Source organism: Periplaneta americana, chromosome 13 (assembly GCF_040183065.1).
Source record: "Periplaneta americana isolate PAMFEO1 chromosome 13, P.americana_PAMFEO1_priV1, whole genome shotgun sequence".
Classification (NCBI taxonomy): Eukaryota; Metazoa; Arthropoda; class Insecta; order Blattodea; family Blattidae; genus Periplaneta; species Periplaneta americana.
Window position 1 is genome coordinate 86781528 of NC_091129.1, and position 23941 is coordinate 86805468.

The 23941-nt window shown below is 35.8% G+C and overlaps 1 protein-coding gene across 1 annotated transcript in view; it reads left to right on the forward strand.

The window, feature by feature from the left end:
- Positions 1–950: 950 nt before the first annotated feature.
- LOC138712088 (sodium-coupled monocarboxylate transporter 1-like) overlaps positions 951–23941 on the forward strand; it is a 55175-nt gene continuing 32184 nt past the window's right edge. Inside the window, exons 1-7 of the mRNA XM_069843482.1 lie at positions 951–1333; positions 10947–11170; positions 11703–11862; positions 14642–14759; positions 17047–17114; positions 18200–18351; positions 20887–21027. Coding sequence (XP_069699583.1) covers positions 10953–11170; positions 11703–11862; positions 14642–14759; positions 17047–17114; positions 18200–18351; positions 20887–21027 — 857 coding nt within the window. The 5' untranslated portion in view covers positions 951–1333; positions 10947–10952. The remainder of the gene's footprint in view (positions 1334–10946; positions 11171–11702; positions 11863–14641; positions 14760–17046; positions 17115–18199; positions 18352–20886; positions 21028–23941) is intronic.

The following is a 23941-nucleotide window of genomic DNA, read 5'->3' on the forward strand; positions in this document are numbered from 1 at the left end:
TATTTATATTATTGTATTTGTATTTCAGGTAGTGTGGAAGAGAAAGTCTGATGGCCTTAACTACACCAGAATAAATAAATAAATAAATAAATAAATAAATAAATAAATAAATAAATAAATAAATAAATAAATAAATAAATAAATAAATAAATAAATAAGCAAACAAATAAACAAATAAATAATTAATCAAATAAATAAACAAATAAATAAACTGATACCGTCGATGAATAAGGAAAGACGGGTAAAGATCATAAAATCTAATTATCTTTACTTTGAAGATTAGATTATATTCGTGTCACAAAACACTCAAATAAATTTTTTCTCCAAATCGATTACATATGAGACAGTAAACACAGTGGCATGTCTCAAAGAATCTTATGGACTGATCTAATGGTATAGGAAAAGTACGAGGTGCCTTAGTTACCAGCTGCATTGTTTACCGTGAATTAAACATAAACCAAATTAAGGACTGCTTCAATAACATTCTTACCAATGCAACAGTAATTTCCCTTACACTTCTCGAGATTCGAAGTTAGATCTACAGAGAGGAAGACTAACGCCTATCAACCTGAGTTTAACAGCAGATCCACCGATAAAAGGCGTAAGAATTAACCAAATATTCAACACGAATTTGAAGCAATAGGAGGACTAAATTTCATTGAAAATATCTTCTTTAAAGAAAATCATACATAGGCTGTTTGCATTGGAACAAGGTCTGGCGAGATAAGAGAGACATGGGTCAAGGCTATTTCCTTCTGTTCATTAATTTCTAAGACAGCGAGTAACAGTATGTGTCTGTTAACATATGCTCACTAAATCAAATATTGTTACAAATGTCCTATGTAGAACAGAATTTTTAACTACGTCATTACGTAAATAAGTGATAAATTAAACCTAGATAGGCTATTCTTCTTCTGTTCTAAGACCCAATCAGTAATACCAATATAAAGCAGTTAAACTACATTCTTCACAATACAGTTCATTTCGGTGCGCACAGAAGCGATCATCAGAATTTTCATCCGTATTTTTCTAAATTCGTCTGTTTGAATAATAGGTTAAAGAACTCAAGTGACTGATAGAGTTTACTTTGTGAAAAAAATACACGATTTCAGTCATTGCCCAAGCCTGTGGATTCTAGTGAGGAGAGATTAAAGAAGTGGGCATTATTTCTCTTATTGCTCCATTATCTTTCGGATCTCTATCAACAAAGAAGTGACAAATAGTGCCATAAAATATCTTGAAATTTTATTATCTGACATAACTACATATATTTCAAATGAATAAGCATTTACAAACTATATAAAGGTTAAAGAAAAAAAAGAACGAAAGAAAGGTAAGTCCCTCTCAATATAGTTCAGATTTTAGTTAAGAAATGAATCCACCGGTGTAGCTCAGTCGGCTAAGGCTCTTGCCTGCTGATCCGGAGTTACGCTCGGGTGCGAGTTCGAATTCCGCTTGGGCTGATTACCTGGTTGGGTTTATTCCGAGGTTTTCCCCGACCGTAAAACAAATGTCAGATAATCTATGACGAAAAAAAAATTATGGTTTATTTAACGACGCTTGCAACTGCCGAGGTTATGCCAGCGTCGCCGGTGTGCCGGAATTTTGTCTCGCAGGAATTATTTTACATGCCAGTAAATCAACTGACATGAGCCTGTCGCATTTAAACACACTTAAATGTCATTGACCTGGGCCGGGATCGAACTCGTAACCTCGAGCACAGAAGACCAGCGCTATACCAACTACGCTAACCAGGCCGACTCTATGGCAAATCCTCGGCCTCATCTCGCCAAATAACATCTCGCTAACACCAATTATATCAAAGCTCAATAACCAGCGTCGTAAAATAACTAAGTAAAAAAGTTTAGAAATGAAGCGCCACTTTCTTGTTCACAGTTCCTTCTACGAGAACAGACTTTTTTTTTTTTAGTTCCTGTAAACAGCATCTGAATATAGAATATATTAAATTTAAAAGTCGGTTCCTAACACCACTGCAAAGGTTTTTAAGACTTTTCTACAAACATGAATTATGTTTTGTGGATTAATTGATACTTGATTTTTAATACAGGTAAAAATACCGTATACAGTGTGTTTAATATGTTATTTAACGACACTGTACCAACTACGTAAACACCTAGTATCAATGGTCCGACAATTCACTATAGAATTATCTCACATTCGCCTTAGAGTTGGAGAATACTTTAGTAAGTAAAGGAGACAGAGTATTAATGAAATCCCTCCGTTAGTGTGAAACTTTTTATACCTGGTACCTATATTTTAATTGGTTATTTAACGACGCTGTATCAACTATTGGTTAGTTTAGCGTCGATGGAGTTGGTGATAGCGAGATGGTATTTGGCGAGTTGAGGCTGAGAATTACCTCACATTCATCTTACGGTTGGGAAGAAGATTGGAAAAAAATCCTACCAGGTAATCGACCCAAGCGGGAATCGAACTGAGAGCAACTGCAAATCGGCAGGCAAACGCGCTACCGCCTGACCTAAACCGGTGGCTATATTCTTTGCACCGATATGTAATAAAGTTCATAGTTTTTGGAGTTTACATAAGAATAAATAGTTATGGATTCGATCCCATGCACCTTTCATTTCTTGTGATGCTGAGAGGTCATCCTCAGTGTACAAACATCTGTTTTCAAATAGGCGTATATAATAGTTTCTGATAGTACTTAAAAATTATGAATTTAATATTGATAATATAAGTTCTTAAATCAGATATTCAGGCTTAAAACCAGAATTTTAAATGAAGTCAAGATCGTTTAAAATGAAAAACCCTTCTTATAATGTACGGGTTATTCCATCTCAAATGGACCGAAATACAGAGAAAATTAACCTTGCAATTTTTAAATACAATGAAACTTTTTCTTTCCGTAGACAACTATGATACAATGCTTTTTGCAAACTTTGAGGCATCAGAACTTCAAAGTGTTTAAATTAAAAATAATTTAATTTATCGTATTTTCATAAAATTAGCAACTTTAAACTGTTGTGGCTCCGAAACCCTTTCACCCAATGATAAAAATCATGGTTTATTTTAATGCTGAAAAGTTAAAGTTTATATTGACATGTATTTTTTTTTATTATTGGGTTATTTTACGACGCTGTATCAACATCTAGGTTATTTAGCGTCTGAATGATATGCAGGTGATAATGACGGTGAAAGGAGTCCGGGGTCCAGCATCGAAAGCTACCCAGCATTTGCTCGTATTGGGTTGAGGAAAAACCCCGGAAAAACCTCAACCAGGTAATTTGCCCCGACCGGGATTCGAACCCGGGCCACCTGGTTTCGCAGCCAGACGCGCTGACCGTTACTCCACAGATGTGGGCTATATTGACATGTAAACAGTTTTTCTTACTTTTTATGGAAATGGAGAAAGTTAGATTTTTCTTAATTAAGACACCTTTGCCCACGAAAAAATACTTTTAAATATATGGTTAGATTCCGCATTGAAAGTACAAATAAACAGGTATTTTTTACTGGTGCAACGTTAATAAGAAAGTATTGAAAAATCAAATAAAGAAAATAAATAGTACGCGCGTGAGCTAACCAGCTGACTGTGAGGCGGGAGCAAAGACGTTATAATAGTATACTAGACTCACACAGAGCGCTGGTGTGCTGTCCAAAACAGAGTCCGTGGATATACAGAGTAGCGCAATCACCGAGTCGGCCGCCATTGTTAGTCCTTTTCAACACGCTAGGGATAGGAATATTTGAAGTAAAACTCAGATATTTTTAATTTGAAGGGCAAAAACGTCTAAAGGATCTTCTCACATTATAGAACATTATTATCAGTCAACATACTAATGTTTAAAAACTTCATTTAATAATTATTACAGCATAAATACGCATTTAAGTGTTCAATATACTCCTTCATAAACATCACAGTTATAGGTATTACAGCAGCATAAACTTAATAAATTACAAGTAACAAATGAAAACAACAATTTTGCAAATAAAATAACAATAAATCTAAACATTTCCAACTGCATTCCTCGTGCAAACTCTCCGGCTTCCGCATATAAGGGCACACTATACTGAAATTTCTCGAAGTTTATTAGTTTTAAGAGTTCACAACAGTGAAACCAATAACTACCATACTTACGAAGCTAGATTCACCAAATTTTGATCACTGGTATATATGCTTATTAGTGACAAGTTTACAAAATCGCATCCGCCTATGATACGTGGTTCGCAGTTTATTAATTACTTTATTAAAATATTGAACCACTTTATATAAAAAGTCGCACTACAATTGACATTATTCTTAAGTGATTTTCACTTACATGGCTCCTTACATACATGGAATCAAAGCTTACTATAAGATTTTGCTGTAAAATTAATAAGTAAATTGCTAGAATTTTTTAGTAAATAAAAAAAAATTAATAGTCATAAAAATTCTTAGTAATTTACCCATTCGCTGTACAGAAAATTCCAATAGTAATGTTTGTTCCAATGTATATAAAGAATCTTATAAGTGAATATCAATGGAAAATAATGTAAATTGGGACGCAAGGGACTTTTTGCATTAAGCAATACACTATATAATTAAGTTATTAATAAAGTGCGAACCACTTATCATAGAGAGAGATGAAAGTTTGTACATGTGTTATTATCAACCAGATATACTAGTGATAAACATTTTGTGAGTTTAGCTTTAAAAGTATGGAAGTCAGTAATTTCATTATAATGTCCCCAAGGATACACTGATGTGAGATTTTGTCATTTTTGGTAAAAAAAATCGTTTCTTTGTTTTTATCTTTAAAAATTCATTTATGATCTAAAGATGCCCTCTGCCAATTTTCATGACCATACGACCGGTATATCAGCTGTTTAGGGTCACGTTTTAAACGGCTGCGGGCTCTGACTGTTAATTTAAATTCTCCGTCCACGATCTCCACTCTGAATTCTGCGACCATTTTGGAAATTCCGCTATATTTCATACATTATTTATTATATTAGATTTCCGATTGAGCCAGTGTAGCTTCTTGACTTCTCGAAATATTTCTTCATAGAATCCAACAGGTGTTAGATCTACTTCGAAGGCTGCTTTCCTTTAAAAGATATTCAGTTACAAAGGAGAGCACAACTCTTATCTAAAGGAAAATTCCACGTGTTGCTAGTAGCCATAACAACGTGTTTTCCATGCTTGGTTTTTGTTTGTGATACAAGAAATATTTGCAAGTTTCTAACAGTTTTATTGTTAGTGTTATAATAGTGTCTATAGTCCATAGTGATTTGTAAATAATATTTATTTATTATAGTGTTTTCATAAGATTACATAATTTTTTAGTCATCTTTATTTACTAGTGTAGGTTAGGTGTGCACAGCGTGGTAGTGTATATAAGGATAAGTTCTGTATATAATATGATAGTTCTATATGTTTCAAAATGCCTAGAAAATAAAAACAGAGACCTGGTTAATTATTATTATCCCAAACTTTTGAAGTCAATTTTCTCCACTTTAATTTTCTGTAAATTTTGCATTGCTAAAAATGCTACTCTTTCTACAGATTCTGTACTACATGCATGATTTTTTGTAGAGGTTTTTGAATATGTTCTTAACAAAACTAACACTCATTTTTTTTTGTTGTTCTTGTTGTTTAGTCAATTGTCCGAAGACAGATTTGAACCTCATAAGTACCACCAATAAGGCATCACTCATGAGAAAACTAGACCAGGAGATAATGGGTTAGGGTGGCAAGTTTCTTTCCCCCTCCAATGCATACTTCGCCGATTAGCTACATATTCCACTAATCACACTTCAGATACTTACAAACAATTGTCTTCCTCTGACACATATCGTCAAGTGAGATGTACTACCTGCTTATATATTCTATGCATATCAGCCAGAAGAGGTGTTTTTTAATATTAAGTTTCTTACGCTCGAGTTGAATTTTTCTGTTTTTACACTTTTAGTGCATTAAATATGTTTAATTATTTTTTAGTAAAATAAAGAGGAAAACTGTATAGTAAGTTTCGTTTCTGAAGGTCTGACACGTATGTAGACAAAAATTCTGGCCAAAATAGTAGCAATTTTTGAAAACCTAAATTTGCACAATTTAAAATTACAAATTAAATGTACAAAATTTCATAGATCTACTTAGAATAGTTTAGAAAATTGAAATTTCACATCAGTCTAACCTTAATAGGGTTTCTAGTTTGTATGGTCTTTGTATTTTCTAATCGAGCCAAACAATACAATCTTGTCTCAAGAATAAATTCAGAACTTCACAAATATATTATGTCATTCTTGCAAATAGCAAATAGGATTAAATTCAGAAATGCTTGATTTCATAGGGAGTAGATGGTAAAAATTTGACACTGATACTAATTGATACGCGACTTTCATTTGTTTTATGTAGAAATATCATTGTTGAATCAACTTAAATTCTAGATTAGTTTTTTAAAAATTTTTTGGGGCCCAAATTTTGAAAAAATAAATATCAAAATACAGTCATTCATTAATCTCACAATGTATGCTCGCTTAGGTAGCGGATCGTTCCTTTTTATATTTATAGTCACTTCTTTCCTTTTTCCTTATTTCTTTCACCTTGTCACAGAGAAAACAAATGTGCGCTTTTTTCAGTTCTCTGTGAACAGTTCTGAACACAGTAGCATTGCATTTTTTTCGCATTTAAATTACATTCTTTCCCTATGCAACTGTATACTGCATAGCGCGCGCTGGACTAACAATGGCGGATTTGTCGGCATTTGCCGGCTCAAACGATTGCGGTACTCTGGATATCCACGGACTCTGGTCCAAAATTGAAACCAGTCTGCGCATGTTTACGCCGCCATGCTACTGGTAGAAATAGAGCGGTAAACACGATTGTCATACTTGTCCTTTGTTTTGTCTCGGGTGTTTTTAGTGAATAGTGTGAAAGTAATGGCAATATAATTTTGAAAGATGATATATTATCGCCGCGGACTCATGTTTAACATGTCGGCATCATACAATAACGTGCGGTGTGGTTTAAAAAAATAATTTTGCCGACCGATTGTTGCTCTGTAGGTTTCACTCTAAGCGTCACGTTGTCACGTTTACTTTCTCGATAAGAATAAGCACTAGTTTGTTATATTGTTAGATGGCTATTATTATTATTATTATTATTATTATTATTATTATTATTATTATTATTATTATTATTATTATTTCATATACGAGTACTTGGCTTTCTTAACTCTTAATAATAACTCTTTAATAATAATTTTTAATCACATACCTTAATGTTCGTCCTCAGCACAAGACATTGCAACCTCGGGTTTAGTCTACGTGGATTAGACAAGTAAGTGTCATTTAATAATAATTGAAGCAGCTTATTGGTTACATTATTGAAATTGAGGCGAGTGATTGGAGCGGCGACACAAGAAATTGAAAACAATAATACAATTAAATTTCAAAGACCTGCCGAACGCATGAGGCCGCTCAAAGACCTGCCGAATGTTAACCATGAGAGCGCGGCGATAATACCATCCCTGTTTAATTTTCCAAGCTATTTGCAAAAGGTATGATATAATATTATTTCTGTTGTTACAATATCAATATCATTAAAAATCAATCAGTAGTTTACGACAATAAAGAATACTTAATTGTTAGTACAGGTATATCTGACTGTAGAGAAATCCCACTGAGTGAATTATTTAGACTTACACATCAGATGTTAAAACATTAGTGGAAAGATAACTTTTTGTTTTTATTATGTAAATGAATTTATCTGCAAGATAATAAACTTTCATTCAAGATCCATATATGGATAAATAAATATACAGATAATAAATAAATAGCTATAATAGCTAAGACTCGCTTTGTGAATTTATGATTCAGAGTTCACCTATAAATAACTCTTTTACATTTTGCCGGATATATTTTATTAACAAAAGCAAGGAATGGCATCTTATTGATATTGCATATGTGCATAAAAATTATGTACCATCACTCCGCAAGCAATGATAATATATCTGTTTTATTTATTTAAAATAAAAATACAATATGTAAAAAATCCACACATAAAAAGTATGTGGTTTTTTTTTTATCTTGCATAAAGTGATTGTTTACTTTTTAGGTCTTCACGTTACCTATTGTTTGCAATGTATTAGGAACCGATACTTTTTATAATTGATAGCATTCCCTTTATTAATTGAAGAATGAATTCAATGTAATTTGGCTACCTTCGCATATTATATTTTACCGGTAATATAATTTATTTTTGATTCTCTAAAACTTAACAACAAGTCTATACTGATTATCGCATATTTATTTCACTTAGGAATTTGATTATAACAAGAACTTGTGTAATCAAGGTGCATATATTTATGTCTTGTGATCTAAGAGTTAATATGTTAATATAATTTTAGATTCTCTGAAACCTAACAATTTGCTGATTATCGTAAAATTATACAATCTATAATGTGTATTGTGTAGGCCTATTTATGGATGTATCAGTATGTTTTCTATAAATTGCTGCATACGTATTTTCTTTTCTTTAATGTTCTAACACATATAAATGAAACTTTGAATATGTTTATTTCGTCCTAATTTTACGTTAAACGTCGAAAATGGCCATAATATGTCAATTTTAGATCATCACAGCGTTAAATTGCGTGATTTACGCACTGCTATTATTTGTCTGCTCTCCAACAATATGGCGGCAAGCGCAGCGTTCAATTTGCCCCGGTTTCCTCGTTTCGCGCAGCCGAGACTGTAGGGGCTTGGGCGGGAGCTAGCCTAGGGAAGCAAGGGCAGGAGACATAAACACGTGATGTGTCGTCTAGTAGCGCATAGCTGGGCTAGCTTTATCACAGGTTTTCAGAAACACAGGAGTAAAATTACGCCTAGCGCTTGCTTATCTTCATCTCTCGGCTAGTCCGTGCTGTGTTGCGCCTTTCAAGTCCAGGCATGTGAAAATAATTTATTTAATACTCCCGAGACTTATTGCCGTGACACTAAACAAACAATGCCGAATCCCTCTTAATAATGCAAGGTTTTTTCTCAATTATTTTTTTACATTTTTACAAATGGGCAAAAAGCCTAAAACTAAGTAAAATCAGATTATCTGTCTCTCTGCATACAATAAAAATAAGGATTACTTCTTATCATAACCTACCAAATGTCAGCTTCAAAATGAGCTCTCGTTGAATGTTCTGCAGTAAATGGTTCCAGAGTTCTGAGCGCTGAAAGAGGCTTGTTTTTCTAAAATACGCTAAATTTGTCCCTCAACAATACGAAAACAGTTTGACTTTCGATAGTATATTTTTGCAAAAGCACTCTCCTCAGCACCTTGCATAAATAGGGGAAAAAATTAGAGTATAAAAAATTTCGAGGTGTTTTACTGATCATTTCATGTGGAATAGCCCATACAGACGCAAAAAGAAAATTTGGGCAAGCACAGTATATTATAACTGGAACTTGGAAAATTCAGGTGCCTCAAAGTTTGTTTCTGAGTATGTAAAGTTGTTTACACAGTTATACATTTTTCGAGGATTGCTGCCTTATTTTCAGTAACGAACAACTCTGTAAATGCAAGGAAGTTTAAGTTTATATTTTAACCTATTAAAATTATTAAAATGTAAGTGAAATAGCTATAATGAATTACAGGAATTAATATTACAACCGCAAAAAAAAAAACATATTATAGTATATGAAATGAACAAAGTACAAGCGTAAGCACGAACTATGGCAGCCATCAGTAAATTTGTAGTCACGACATCACTGGACGCAAGTCACAATACATAGGCCTATGAAGTAATACCAATCAAAGAGTACAGAGCACTCCTTTCGGATCTGAGTGGCACAAGCATCTGACGTAGATTACACGTCAATAACTTATAGATGGACAAATTATATTTATGCCACCTTAATTTTTACTGTGTCACAACAAGCTAAGAAAATACGTCACAATTTGCCATCCTTAATCATTATTCTTATTATTACAAACAGGTTTACAATGTAATGTCACATCTTCCTGTGACCAATGTCCTATATTCTTATTCTTTTCCACCAATTCTATCTTCCCAATCCCGTTCTTGCAGTCCTTTCTCTGGCAATGCTTTTTTATGTCTTGCAACCCGGTGTTTTGCGGTGTACCTCTGCCTCTCCTTCCCTCTGGAGTCCAATCTAAAACTCTTCTTGGTAGCCTAACATCTATTCACTTTACATGTCCATACCATTCTGTCTTTATTTTACGAAATCTAAAATTGAATTTTCTTTATTCATATGTTGTCTGATAATTTCTTATGTTTTAAAGTTTAGAATATCTGGCCGAACGTCGTAAAAAATCCATTTCTAATGCTAATAGTTTTGACCGCAAATTTTGATTTTAACTTCCATGTTTCCGCTCCATATGTTCTCAAACTTTGGACTATAGACAGATAAATATTTATTTTTGTTTCCTTTTAATATTCCATTTAACATTGCTTTTGCTGATCTTCCTTTATTTCTCCTATGTTTAATATCATCCTGTGTAGCATTTTTATTAATTTTGACTCCTAAATATTGAAATTAATAATGATGTCTATTCCATCTTGCAAAACCAAATCTCTCAAATCCTTAATAAAACTCGTAAATTTTCGTCTGTTATTCACGATCCATGTATAGATTTTAGAAGTTTTCGTTCAGAAGACAAAATTGTTCGAAAATATAGGCCTACTGAATGTAGAGCCAAACATAACAGCTACGTAGAGTGTCGGCAGCCCACCTAAAATAGGCCTACAGATATATTTATATTTATTTTTAAGTAAATCTAAGCCAATAGGATGTGTTATACAATGACAACATTTTATGACTTCACTTATTTCCAGCTCTCTTAAATAAAACGTTGGTGAACCTACTACAACTTTTAAAGCCCTATTTCGAGCCCTGTCTGTTACTACAGTTGCTTTACATTCAGATTCTTTTTTCACTCAAACTGAAATCTCTTTTATTTCTCTCAGATCAAGATGACCTCCAACATGACATCTGAGGGAACTTCTAGCCACTCATTTTACGTCCTTTTCGGGTGGTTGGACTTCACATTATTCTTAACTATGTTAGCAATATCGACTCTCATCGGTATCTACTTCGGCTTCTGGGGCAAGAAAGAAGAAACCCCTAAAGAATATCTTCACGGGGGAAAAACAATGAGTGCTCTACCCGTAGCTGTATCGCTTGTAACAAGGTCAGTATGTGAGTATAACCAGACTTTGAAATGTGGCAAATAACTTAGTTTATTTACTAATAACATTATCATTTTCCATTCACTCTTCTGCCTTACATCATGTTAACAATTCCAGTTATTTTGTAAACCAAAAATATATTTAGCTTCAGATTAGTTAGCCCAGCATTAGTTTAATTTTAGTTCCTATTTTTTTTAACTTTGTATATTCTCTTAGGCCTATATGCTTATTAATAATATATCTGAACTGCGACCGAACACGAGCGCTGCTCATTCGGTCCTCAAATTTTGTTAATATTACTGTATCTCCTTTTTTTATATTGATTGTATTATATTATTTCTATTTCTATAGTTGTAATTATATTCTGTATTATGTATATTAAAATTAAAATTAAATTAAATTAAATTAAATTAAATTAAATTAAATTAATCTTACGAGGTTCCATCCTGTCACCAAAATAAACAATAAATTAAAATCTACTGCTGCTCTTTTTGTGGTTTAAGAGACTTAATTTCTGGCCTCCTTCATTTTCAGCCATATATCTGGTATCACAGTAATGGGTTCGCCTTCCGAAATCTTCCGATACGGAACGCTCTATTGGTTCTTCAGTTTAACCCTCATTACGGTGGCCTTCATCAACTACTACTACTATCTGCCAGTCTTCTACGAGCTTCAACTAACGTCTACTTATGAGGTGAGTCGTAATAATCCAGACATGCCAAGCCGGGGCAAATCTAGCCTTCAAACGAGGTGCAACAGTGACGTAGTATCGCAGAATACCATGCAGGCACACGCATAAAAGATATTCTACGTCACTGTCGCATCTCGACTGACGACTACTGCGTGTTCAGTCAAAGTGTGTCATGGCTCGCTGTATGCCGTCATGTGGCTAGCCGATGAGCCTAGAGAATTCAATTTTCCTACACTTCCGCAAAGGCGTATTACCTATGTGCCAGAGAAGTTGCCTGGCAAGTACGGCGTTCATTGTGAAGAGTACGTACCGATACGAACGGTAACGCCTGTAGTGGCAGGAATGTGAACTGTTTGGAAACACGTACTGAGGTGAGTTTTTTTCTTACTGTCCGGATATGGGAGAGGTTTAAGACGATTACTTACGTATTTGTTGAAATTAATTTGGACGGTCAACATTGACACGGAGCATTTAATTTGTGTTGTGGAATGTTTCCGTACGCAACCGATGATAGCAAATACCCTGCGTACGACTTGGCCGCGCAAAACACAGTTCGAAAGAGGTTATGGTAGCATACAGGCCATACAGACCGCCATCTGTTGCTACGACGTTCAAGTTATACCGTACACGTTCTCAAGTTTAGATTGAACGCCTTGAATATTAGGCAACTTCTCTGACATAAAAGCTGAAACTCGCTTCAAATCACTGACTCACAACAGTGACGTCATAAAACACTTTGAAATGAACACCCAGTATATTTTCCCCGGCTGGACATGCCTGATCTACATAATACCATGAGTCAAACCTAGTGGAGTCGGCCTGGTTGGCGGGATTGGTATAGCGCTTGTCTTCTACGCCTGAGGTTGCGGGTTCGATCCCTGGCCAGGTCGATGACATTTAAGTGTGCTGAAATGCGACAGGCTCATGTCAATAGATTTACTGGCATGTAAAAGAACTCCTGTGGGACAAAAATTCTGGCACACCGGTGATGCTGGTATAACCTCGGCAGTAGCGAGTGTCGTTAAATAAAACATAACATTTATAACATTTCAAACCTAATGAATCGGCACTTCTGCCGCCTCACAGCACTAAAATCTATGGTCCGAGTCGACCTGGTTGGCGAGTTGGTATAGCGCTGGCCTTCTATGCCCAAGGTTGCGGGTTCGATCCCGGCCCAGGTCGATGGCATTTAAGTGTTCTTAAATGCGACAGGCTCATGTCAGTAGATTTACTGGCATGTCAAAGAACTCCTGTGGGACAAAAATTCCGGCACACCGGTGATGTTGGTATAACCACGGCAGTTGCGAGCGTCGTTAAATAAAACATAACATTTATAACATTTAAAACCTAATGAATCGGCACTTCTGCCGTCTCACGGCAATAAAATCTATGGTCCGAGTCGACCTGGTTGGCGAGTTGGTATAGCGCTGGCCTCCTATGCCCAAGGTTGCGGGTTCGATCCTGGCCCAGGTCGATGGCATTTAAGTGTGCTTAAATGCGACAGGCTCATGTCAGTAGATTTACTGGCATGTCAAAGAACTCCTGCGGGACAAAATTCCGGCACATCCGGCGACGCTGATATAACCTCTGCAGTTGCGAGCGTCGTTAAATAAAACATAACTTTATAAACCTCTATGGTCCGTCCCAGGAATCTGTAGAGTTGAAAGACGAAATACCTCTACGCAATTTCCCATATCACAATGGCAGCTTTGCTGGCAGCGCTGCTAGCGCCTATAGCTTCTGCCGCCTCTGATGCCAACTAAGATGCCAGCGTATGTCACAGTCTCAAAATGAATGTTTTTTTGGTTGGTTATTTAACGACGCTGTAACAACTACGAGGTTATTTAGCGTCGATGGGCCTAGAATTCGCCATACATCACATGGCATTCACCTTTCGGTTGGGGAAAAACCTCGGAAAACCTCAACCAGGTAATCCAAGAAATATCGACCACTCCACTTGAGGAACAGAATGGCCAAAACAAATATCGAGAATAACAGTTGTTGAGGATGAGAAAACATGGAAGGAGGTGAAGAAGCTGGTACAGAATAGAATCAGTTCCTGTCCACCGTTGTGGAGTAACGATCAACATGTCTGATCGTACGACGAGAGGTCCCGGCTTCAAATCCTGGTTGGAACAACTAACCCGGTTGTTTTTTCCGTGGTTTTCCCTCAACCCATTAAGAAACAAATGCTGGGTAGCTTTCAGAGCTGGACCCTGGCTCATGTCGCTGACATTATCAACTTCATTTCACTCAAACGCTAGATAAACCTCAGTTGTTATCATCGTAAAATATGCAAATTAAAAACTAATGGGGACTTTTTGTGAATGACGTATGTTCCTGCTAGAATATAAGCGAGATGACAATGATAATAATAAGCTGAAATACGAACAAATCATAATAAATGTAGACGTAGTCCAATAATATTGTACCTACATATCGATTCCCTGATAAAGGATCAGAAATAAAGTATATAGATTGCTGTTTCCCAGATATTGCACAAAAACCAAAGATAAATTTTTCCGTCTTCGTATTTCCTGATAATAGATTCCACCCCGTCGTTGCAATATCTGAATATTTCAGTGTCTGTGACAAACTGAATAGAAACCTAGAAATTCTTAAATCATATTCAATGAGTAATACACGTCACAGAAGGCGGCCGGTTTGGAATCCTGACTTCTTTTGTTGAGTAGTCGACAACTAAATGACTGAAATAACTATGATCAGATTTGTATGAAATGAATATTGGAATATGTAACAAATATTTTTCTTCATGTTTCAGTATCTGGAGAAAAGGTTCAACCACAGAGTGCGCGTCATGGCGTCTGTATTGTACACAATCTACCTACTGCTCTACGTTCCTATAGTTGTGTATGCACCAGCGCTGGTCCTCAGCCAAGGTAATTCAACTCTTTAAATCTAGTGTTGTATCCACTTTCTCGATGAAAACAGAAAATTAATACCTGTGTTACGCAAAACTAATAAAGGAGGATATAAAAAATATTTAGGACATCTGAAATCTCAAGAGACTACGTCAGAATTCAAGTTTACATTGAAACAACTATAATTTACTATAGAAATAATCAGAAACGTAACTTATTTTTATAAAACCTATTAATATAACATTTTAAATATGACAGAGAGATTCTTTTTACATTACGAATAATATTTTGTCAGTCCCTGTAGAGCATTCAGACGGAAATCCTACGAACTGTGTTGGGTTTATTTAGATATTAAAAATCATTTTTCATAATATAAGCAATTACACTCATTTCCATATTGTTGTTGTACGATCTAGATATTATTTTATTTATTGCTGTAATATGTAAGGCTATTATCAAATTAACAACAATGTCTTATGGAATTTCGTACATAAAAACCGAAATATATTTAATAATTTGTATTCACATAAATACAAAACCTAAAGTTCAGACAACATATGCTTAACAGACTCTAAATGTACCACAACTGTAGCATATAATCACAGTAGCAACTTCAGTCCAAGCCTTCATAACAAGATAGTAGCTAAAACATACAATTTACTAATGCTCTTTATTAAAAAAAAATAATTTAAAATTTAGTGTTTAAAGACAAAATTTTAAGTTGTAATTATTGTGATTTCTGTCTTTTTTTCTCTTTTTCTCGCACTTTATTCTATTATTTAATAAAATGCCTTAAGATTATGTGGAATGCCCCCTGAGCACGAATAAGTAACTTACTCTTTCTGGGAGTGCTAGAGTGATTATTGTATTAAAACAATATGCCTATGTATAGTTTTTCTACCAGTAAAATATGATTATTATTATTATTATTATTATTATTATTATTATTATTATTGTATTCAATTAGAGGCTGGGTGGGCGGAAGAGAACACCTGCTGGCCTTAGCTCTGCCGGATTAAATAGTGAACGTACTTGAAGTAAATCACATGCAAAACTAACAGACAGAAACAAACAATACTAAAAACGTATTACGATTTCTATCCCTTAAGTTAGAAGATATGTTAAAAAAGCCTAATAATAAAGTATTTACGCATAATTATTCCAAGTATTAGCATATACAGACTGTTTGGCAATGAGTAGTTGGATTACAATTCTGTGGTTCAATGCAATAAATCTGTAACCCTTAAAAAGTCAGATAAGAATAATAATATGAATGTACACCATTTCTCTTAGTATGACTATTGTGTAGGTCTAAGTATCCACATTAGAGATAGAAGAGAGATAACAATCTACTGCATTACCATTATGCATAACGCTTACAATTTTCTTTAACTCTGATTTACTGACAACAGACTTTGTACGTGTTGCAAGGTACCTACTTGCGCTGAACAGAATTGTAACTCTAACCCAGTATTCCCTAAATAAAATATGCTAGTATCATCACTGTTTAATATACTGGGTGAACAGTATAGAGCAGAACAGAAGCCTCGCGCGGCCTTGAGTCCCCCATCTCTGCGCGTATAGCCGCCGGCTAGCCGTGAAACCTGTTCTGCTCTATCCTGTTCACCCAGTAAAAGATAACTTTGTGCTGCACTAGTATTTTCAATTACAAGTAATGTAATGAAAATAATAACCCCTGCGGTGGCTCAGTGGTCAGACCTTAGTCTGTCACACAGGCGGTCAGGGTTCGAGTCGCGTTCATACCTGGGATTTTGCAATGAAAAATCCATATAAACACTTCGGGCGGACAAACTTGCATTTCTGGTTTTTCTCGAGGTTCTCCCGTTTCCCCATATTAGGCATCTTCTACACCATTCCGTCATCATTTTTCCATTTCGTCATCATTCCATAGCATTTCCTGAGTTCCGGGTGGCAACACACGGAGGGAGCTGGCCTAGGGACCAGTGTGGTTGCCTGCTCGAAACCTGGGTACGCAGCGAACCTTAGTACAGTCAGCCGGTATGGGTCTGGAAATGCGCCTAGCTTGAGAGCTAGCGCAATATATCGTATAAGGTCGCAGTGCTGGATTATAGTGTCCTTTCCCTAAAATTCCATTCCATTCCAACGAAAATAATAATGTGTATTGTTTTCTGTCCTTCCTTCCACTTTGACATGAATGTAATACACCGTGTTTGTCAGTCGGGTGCATTTAACTCAACAGATGAAATTTAAACACGAATACTATATTGGAGTAATGAAATGAAGCGTGTTAAATCGTATTTGTCCATGTTGACTCTCATTTCAGTTAGCGGTGTCAATCTGCATTACATAACCATGGGAACGTCAATTCTCTGCATTTTCTATACTATGCTGGTACGTAAGTAAGTGTCTTTAAATCTTTTACAATAATACAATAATGGATTTCGGAATGAAACAAAGAATGAATGAATGAATGCATTAATCAATTAATTGATTAATTAAGAGTAAATAATATTAGTGTTCGGTATTAACTTTAAGGCCATAGAATAGTTTAAATTTATGAAATATGTTGTGTATAGTTAACTGTCCGAAGACGGGTCTCAACCTCATAAGCGATACCAAGAAGGCACCACTTATGAGGCAACTAGGCCAGATGAAGGACTGAAAAAAGTGGTTGTAATAGCCTAAATTTAAAAATATTATTTCCTTCGACGGTGTTATTCAAGCTGATAGAGGCACAACTCAGAACTAAGTTTTTCGAAGTCATCTGAATTCTGAATAGGCCGGTTTAGATAATCTATCAAAGAAATCATCAAAGATATAGACAATACTTAACACTAACAAATTTATTTGTAGTAGTATCTTATATTCTTTTCACTATTAGAATAACCCCAATTTAAATAAAATTAAGTGGCTAGCATACCCCTTAATTAGCTCCTAGTCGAAACACACGACCAAGAAAATCTCGTTACCTATTTTAGGACCATCACCTTTCATTTATTTTAAAAGAAAAAAAAAAGCGGTTGGATATAAAGAATAATACCAAGGTAGTCCGTTCTGGTAACAAGTTAGCATCACTTGACCTTGAGTTTGTTGTCCACGTGATATTATAGTTTCTGCATTCTCAAGTGAGTGTGGTTAAACATAAGAGAGGAAAGACACCTTAGTCCGACAACGATTGACCTTTCACGAAAGATGAAAATAACTTAATTAATTGGAAAGTAACTCCTTTTCTAAGTAAGCAAAAGCACCGTTGTGAGGTTAGACCTACTATGACGAGTAACAGGAAATGTTTAACATGAAACAGAAAGTACAACAGTGAACGGGATTACTTACTGAGAACCGGTGGCGCGAATATGCGACCAATCAAGTCTCATTTCAGCGACGTGCTATGGTTTACTGAAGAATTATTCTAAGAACGAAAAGATTATAGAATGGCTGAATTGTGACTTGCTTTAATTTTATTCTGATTGTCGCAGGGAGGATTGAAGGCAGTAGTTTGGACAGACTTCCTGCAGGGGATCGTGATGATGTCGTCCAGCCTAACCGTGATGGTGCTGGGCATCATGTACGCAGGAGGAATGGGCACTGTTCTGGAGAGAAATATCGACGGAGGAAGATTCCGCTTCCAGTGAGTGCAATACCTATTGAATGTAGTACATTTAGTACTTGCAGAACGCGACTTTTCAAACCCCATCCTGTAGTTCACCTGTACAGGCAAGGTTGTTTGACGTGTAGCTTACGCGTTGAGTGAGGTACAGACGGATTATTTAGTCTTGACAGCTCAGCGACGCGAAAGAAGAGAAGAAATAGGAATAGTGGGGAGAGTTTCGGAATAGAGATAGGAGCCAGCCGTCAGTAAAGAAATGCAGTACAGCTGAACTGTACTGGAAAAATACCGCTCTACCTCATGCGTGACATCCGATCGCTCTGAATGCAAGCGCCTGATTAAACCGAACACCCCAGGCGTAACTTAATGGACTCGACTGACCCAGGCGCACATTGTCGGCGACTGTCAGGACTAAATAATCGTACTCTATGTAGGTTTGTAGAGATCACTGTAGAACGGTTGAAGATATAAAATGCCGATCACTGTACTAAATGTGTTACATTTTCCGACCCCTGGCCTACTGTCAAGAATTGATGATGATGATGATGATGATGATGATGATTAGCCTAAAAATGTCCCGTTAAGGGCAAAGGCCTCCTCCTATAGAGGGAGAGCTCTATTTGTCTCACGCGGTGAGCTACTCCGCGTAAGAGTGGAATTGTTCACTTGGTTCACATTCTACACAGTTTGGTATTGTTCGCTTGTTTCTGTCGCACTGGTTTTAGTCGCTGTTCACTTGTCTTCTTATATTTTCCCAGTCTTCCCTATGTCTTGCTCTGCTTGACCAATGGCTTCCTACTCGTTCACTGAAGAGGTCGGCCCATCTTCGTCTTGGTCTTCCGGGTGATCTCTTGCCAATGCGGGGATCCCATAGTGTGACTTTCTGCGTCCATCTTCCGTCTCTAAGTCGTGCAACATGGCCTCCCCACTTCCATTTAGCGTTGGTGGCTTGCAGTGCTGGATCTTTAATTGCTGCCATCTTTTGTAGCACTTCGTTTGGAACTCTGTCCCTCAGTGATAAGCCTAGTATCTTTCTCAGCATCTTTCTTTGGCATATTTGGAGACTGTTAGGAAGTTTGGCAGTAAGAGATCACGTCTGGCACCCATATAACAGTACAGGAGTTACGCAGGTCTCCTGTCAAGAATTGCTTGGCAAAAACACGGCTTTCAGCGAGTTTAAAGGAAACCGGAGTAGGGAATCTATTTTTATAATAATTTGTCATTATAATGCTTCAACATAATGCCCCCAGTAATACAAGGATGGAATAGACAGACATAATGAACCTAACAGAGTAGGCGATCCCTCTAATCACACCTATCTATCCTGATGATGGAACCTGTATGTAGTTCCGAAACGTTGAAAAACATTAAGTTGTAGGACAAGGTGAAATACCCAAACCCTAATTTCGATAGAAACCAAATATTTTATTATTACCAGGCTTAGGATCCGAGACAAATTAAGAATGAAGTGAAGTTACAGTGCAAAGGAGTACAGCTGGAGTGAGGTGGCGCTCTGAGTTTTGTTTACCTGTGCGTTGGTGTACAATCCGGTTCGTGATCAGAGGTACAGTATTCTTCCGTCTCTCCCTACGAAATGAACTCAGGCCATCACAGTGCATTTTCAATTCATAGTGAATAGTATGTACAGTAGTGGAAAAAAAAACCGGACCGACCCTTGTAGCTGATTTCAGAGCCTTCTTCACTCCAGAGCACGATAGACTGGTAACTAAGACTTTCGTGGTTCGAATACTGCTTTGGAAGGAAACATTTTTTTTGTTCCTTATTCAAATTTATTCCCAATACTTTTCGATTGCAGCAATATTTTACTACTTAATTACTTTTTTTTATTTTAGTAGGTTATTTTTCGACGCTTTATCAACATCTTTGGTTATTTAGCGTCTGAATGAGATGAAGGTGATAATGCCGGTGAAATGAGTCTGGGGTCCAGCACCGAAAGTTACCCAGCATTTGCTCATATTGGGTTGAGGGGAAACCTCGGAAAAAAAACTCAACCAGGTAACTTGCCTCGACCAGGAATCGAACCCGGGCACTACTTAATTAACTTATTATTCTCACAACATAAATTTTACCAGCAATCGTAAAGTATTGGGAATAAATTTGAATAAGGAACAAAAAACGTTTCCTTCCCAGGCAGGATTCGAACCACGAAAGTCTTAGTTACCAGTCTATAGTGCTCTGAAGTGAAAAAGGCTCTGAAATCAGCTACAAGGGTCGGTTCGGTTTTTTTTGCCACTTATGTACATGATTGTTCATTGCAACTCTAACGCCTTCGACGTCGCCGAGGGACATGAATGGTTGTGAGGTATGTATCCTACTTCATTTTCCACCGTCACTAGATTGTACTATTAACAGCAGAATATAACGAAACACATTGACATTGTTGTTTACATTCACAGTATGTCTGTCTACTATGATGAAGGAACTCTATAGTCAAGTTGTGCGTACATTGGTTGCTAAAATGTCCCGGATCCTAAGCCTCGTTATTATGATGTCAAGCAATTAATGAATCTCTTTATATTTTAACTTCTCTCTTAGGTTCGGCCTTTCGCCCCTGGAAAGGATGTCACTTTGTACTGTAATCATAGGCGGTACTGCCCAAAGAATGGGAACCGCCGGTGTAAACCAAGCCATAGTACAGAAATTTATGGCGCTGCCGACTTATGCAAAAGCCAAACAGTGAGTACAACATCAAATCACATTACAAATATTGTAACAATAAGTGTGCAATTATATTTTAGTATTTTAACTTCTTATTTAAATCGCATATAAATGAATATAATAAAATATTTTTGAAAATTTGACAGAACTAGATGTAAATTTCCATCAGAACATTAATTCAATTTCGGGGATTTATTAAATGTGGGGAAAATGAAAGAGCTCTGTTTTCCCTTATAATTCTCACTTCTGTATCACCACTATATCATCATTATCATCATCGTCATCACCATCACCACGATCATGATGCAAACATTGATTAACCTCAAAGACCAGTTTCGTTGTTAGCACATGTCAAATAGTCGTCTAAAGGATCTGCCCTGATCTTGTCTCACCCAAGTCGATACTGTATTTGACCATTAAATTTCGTAGTTAATTTCTTACTATTCTTCGTGTGTATTGTATCCATTTCTCCCAATAGCTCTTAATTTGATCTGGTATTGGGCTGAGAGAATTTTCATAAATACCCCCTACTCTTCATCTTTCACCGTCTCTGCAGTTCATCTCTGGAACTCTCTACCACAACATGTCAGGAACTGTCGGGCATTATCTAGTTTCAAAAATAAACTGAAACTGCAATTTTTCCATTCAGATTCCTTTCACTTGTAAGTCCTTTTCTCTGCGATAGTTTTGTAATAATATATCTATGTTTCTTTTTCTTCCTTTTCCTTTTTTTGTTCTCTTGATCGCCAGATGAATTTACTACCGAACCCTTTTTTTATTGTTGATTCTATTTAAATTTCGCATTTTTTATTATTTCATTACATTCTATTTGTTGTATCCTTCCTTACATTTTTCCCTGTTAACTATCTGTACTAACTGAGTTGCTTTTATTATATTCCAATCTTTTGATCTGTATTTTACTTTCTTTTTTCGATTACGGTATTATTTTCATATTGTTTAGTGTCGATTTTGTTATGATATTATTTTTTGTAATGTGTTAGTATCCTGTTCTTTAACTTTTTGTTAAATTTTCACTCCTTGTATACTTTGTCAGCTGGTAGAGTGTAAGAGGAAGCCCTATGGCCTTAACTCTGCCAGTATAAATATATTATTATTATTATTATTATTATTATTATTATTATTTTATCCACAAAAGTCGCCAGTAAGGCAATCGGGACTTTATGTCAGAATTAGAGTTACCGCCTTCAAGATTGAAGGGGTTTGGCTGTACCTAACCGTGTTAAAGTTAAATTTATTTTAATTGATAGTCCATTTTCTTAGAATATACTATGTGAAGAAATCTGCAATTTTTGTCAAATGTTGTAAGAATATTTTTCCAAACTCTAACATCAGCATTTCTTAATTTTACTAAAATTGAGTGACATACAAAGTTTGAGTTAAATACCGAAAGTAAAAAATAGGATTATGCAAATTGTAATTTGAAAACAGCGAGAAAACCATTGTCATAAATGAATAACAATAAGTTACAAGTATTAACATTTCTTTATTCTATGTTTTACAGACTGAGAAATGGGATAAAATTTTATAATACATGAATAGAAAATTTCGAACAACCTTAAAAACTAAGTGCATCACATAAAGAATTGCCAGAGCATTTCCATAAAACTATTAATTATCTCAGAATATTCTTTCTCGTTTGCCGTACTTCAAAACCGACTTGCTATTGAACTTTAAAAAACAGTGCAATCTCTATCTTTTACTTCCGTTCTTGTAATTTCTATTTCCCTGCTTTGTCCATCAGAGATTCCTGTTGTTTTACAAGACTTCCTGCGGCGATTGTACAGAGAGACATACGTTTGCAAAGAAGTAAAGGAACAATATTCTTTCACGTGTTGTAAATCTCTTATCAAATAGAAAAGTTTCTACGTCATTTCATTTCGAACAAATCAATGTTACTTATGTATTATAGACCTTAAAATTAATGGAATACGGCCGGATTTGAACTAATGGACAGTGGATACAATTTAAAGAATGGTAACAACTAATACAGGGTGTCTCAAAACTAGACAGACAAATTAACTCTGGTAGTAGCCACAGAATAAAGAATTATGCCAGTGAAAACCCCACAGTTATACTTTTAATATCTCTTAATATCATTCTGTGGATTTGTTAAAGCCCTCTCCCAATAATTTAAGTCAGAAAATCTCTGTAATGCTCAACGAAGTGAAAGGGTATGCTTTATGTGTAGGAAAGACATTCCCGATATTTTGTTCCTTTTCACTCAAATGATTTCCACTTTACAAACTAAACCTTACTTAGAGTGATTAGGCAGTGTGTAAGCAGCTGTTGTCAGATTCCGCAGCGAGCTAGAAATTAATAGTTCTATGCCAGGTATGGTCCGTCCCAGGTATATGTGGAGTAATTGTGCGCATGTGGGGGCCAAGTCTATCTGTGCCGAGTGTATTGCGGGCAGCATCAGCCAGAGTCAGCTGAAGGGTAAGATGCTCCTGGTAGAAAGTAGGGTAGAGTTCAGATAGAAATTACCCCCTCCTGCAAGCGATTGCTCGCTTCGTGCAAGCCATACCTCCCCCAGAGCAGTCATTGACCCTAGCCCTCCCACATACCACTTGCGCAGAGGTTTTGTTTCATTTTTCTATTTCACAGATTCCTGAGACGGATCATAGTAAAGAAATATTCAATAGTCAATCAAACATTATGTTTATTTGATATCTCAAGAACTATTTCAGTTTGAAGATTAAAACCTTTTGTCTTTGTGTTCTTTTCCATTAAAGAACATTCCAGACAATTTTGTCAGTTTATTCCTGGGACATTCTGTAGCTATACAAAAATGACAAGAGGAATATAAAGACAGAGAACATATTATATAACATCTAGAAAAACTACCTTGTGAATTCGGATGACTTTCCATGAATGTATCAAACAGATTAGGTACACTTCATATTGAAAGTAG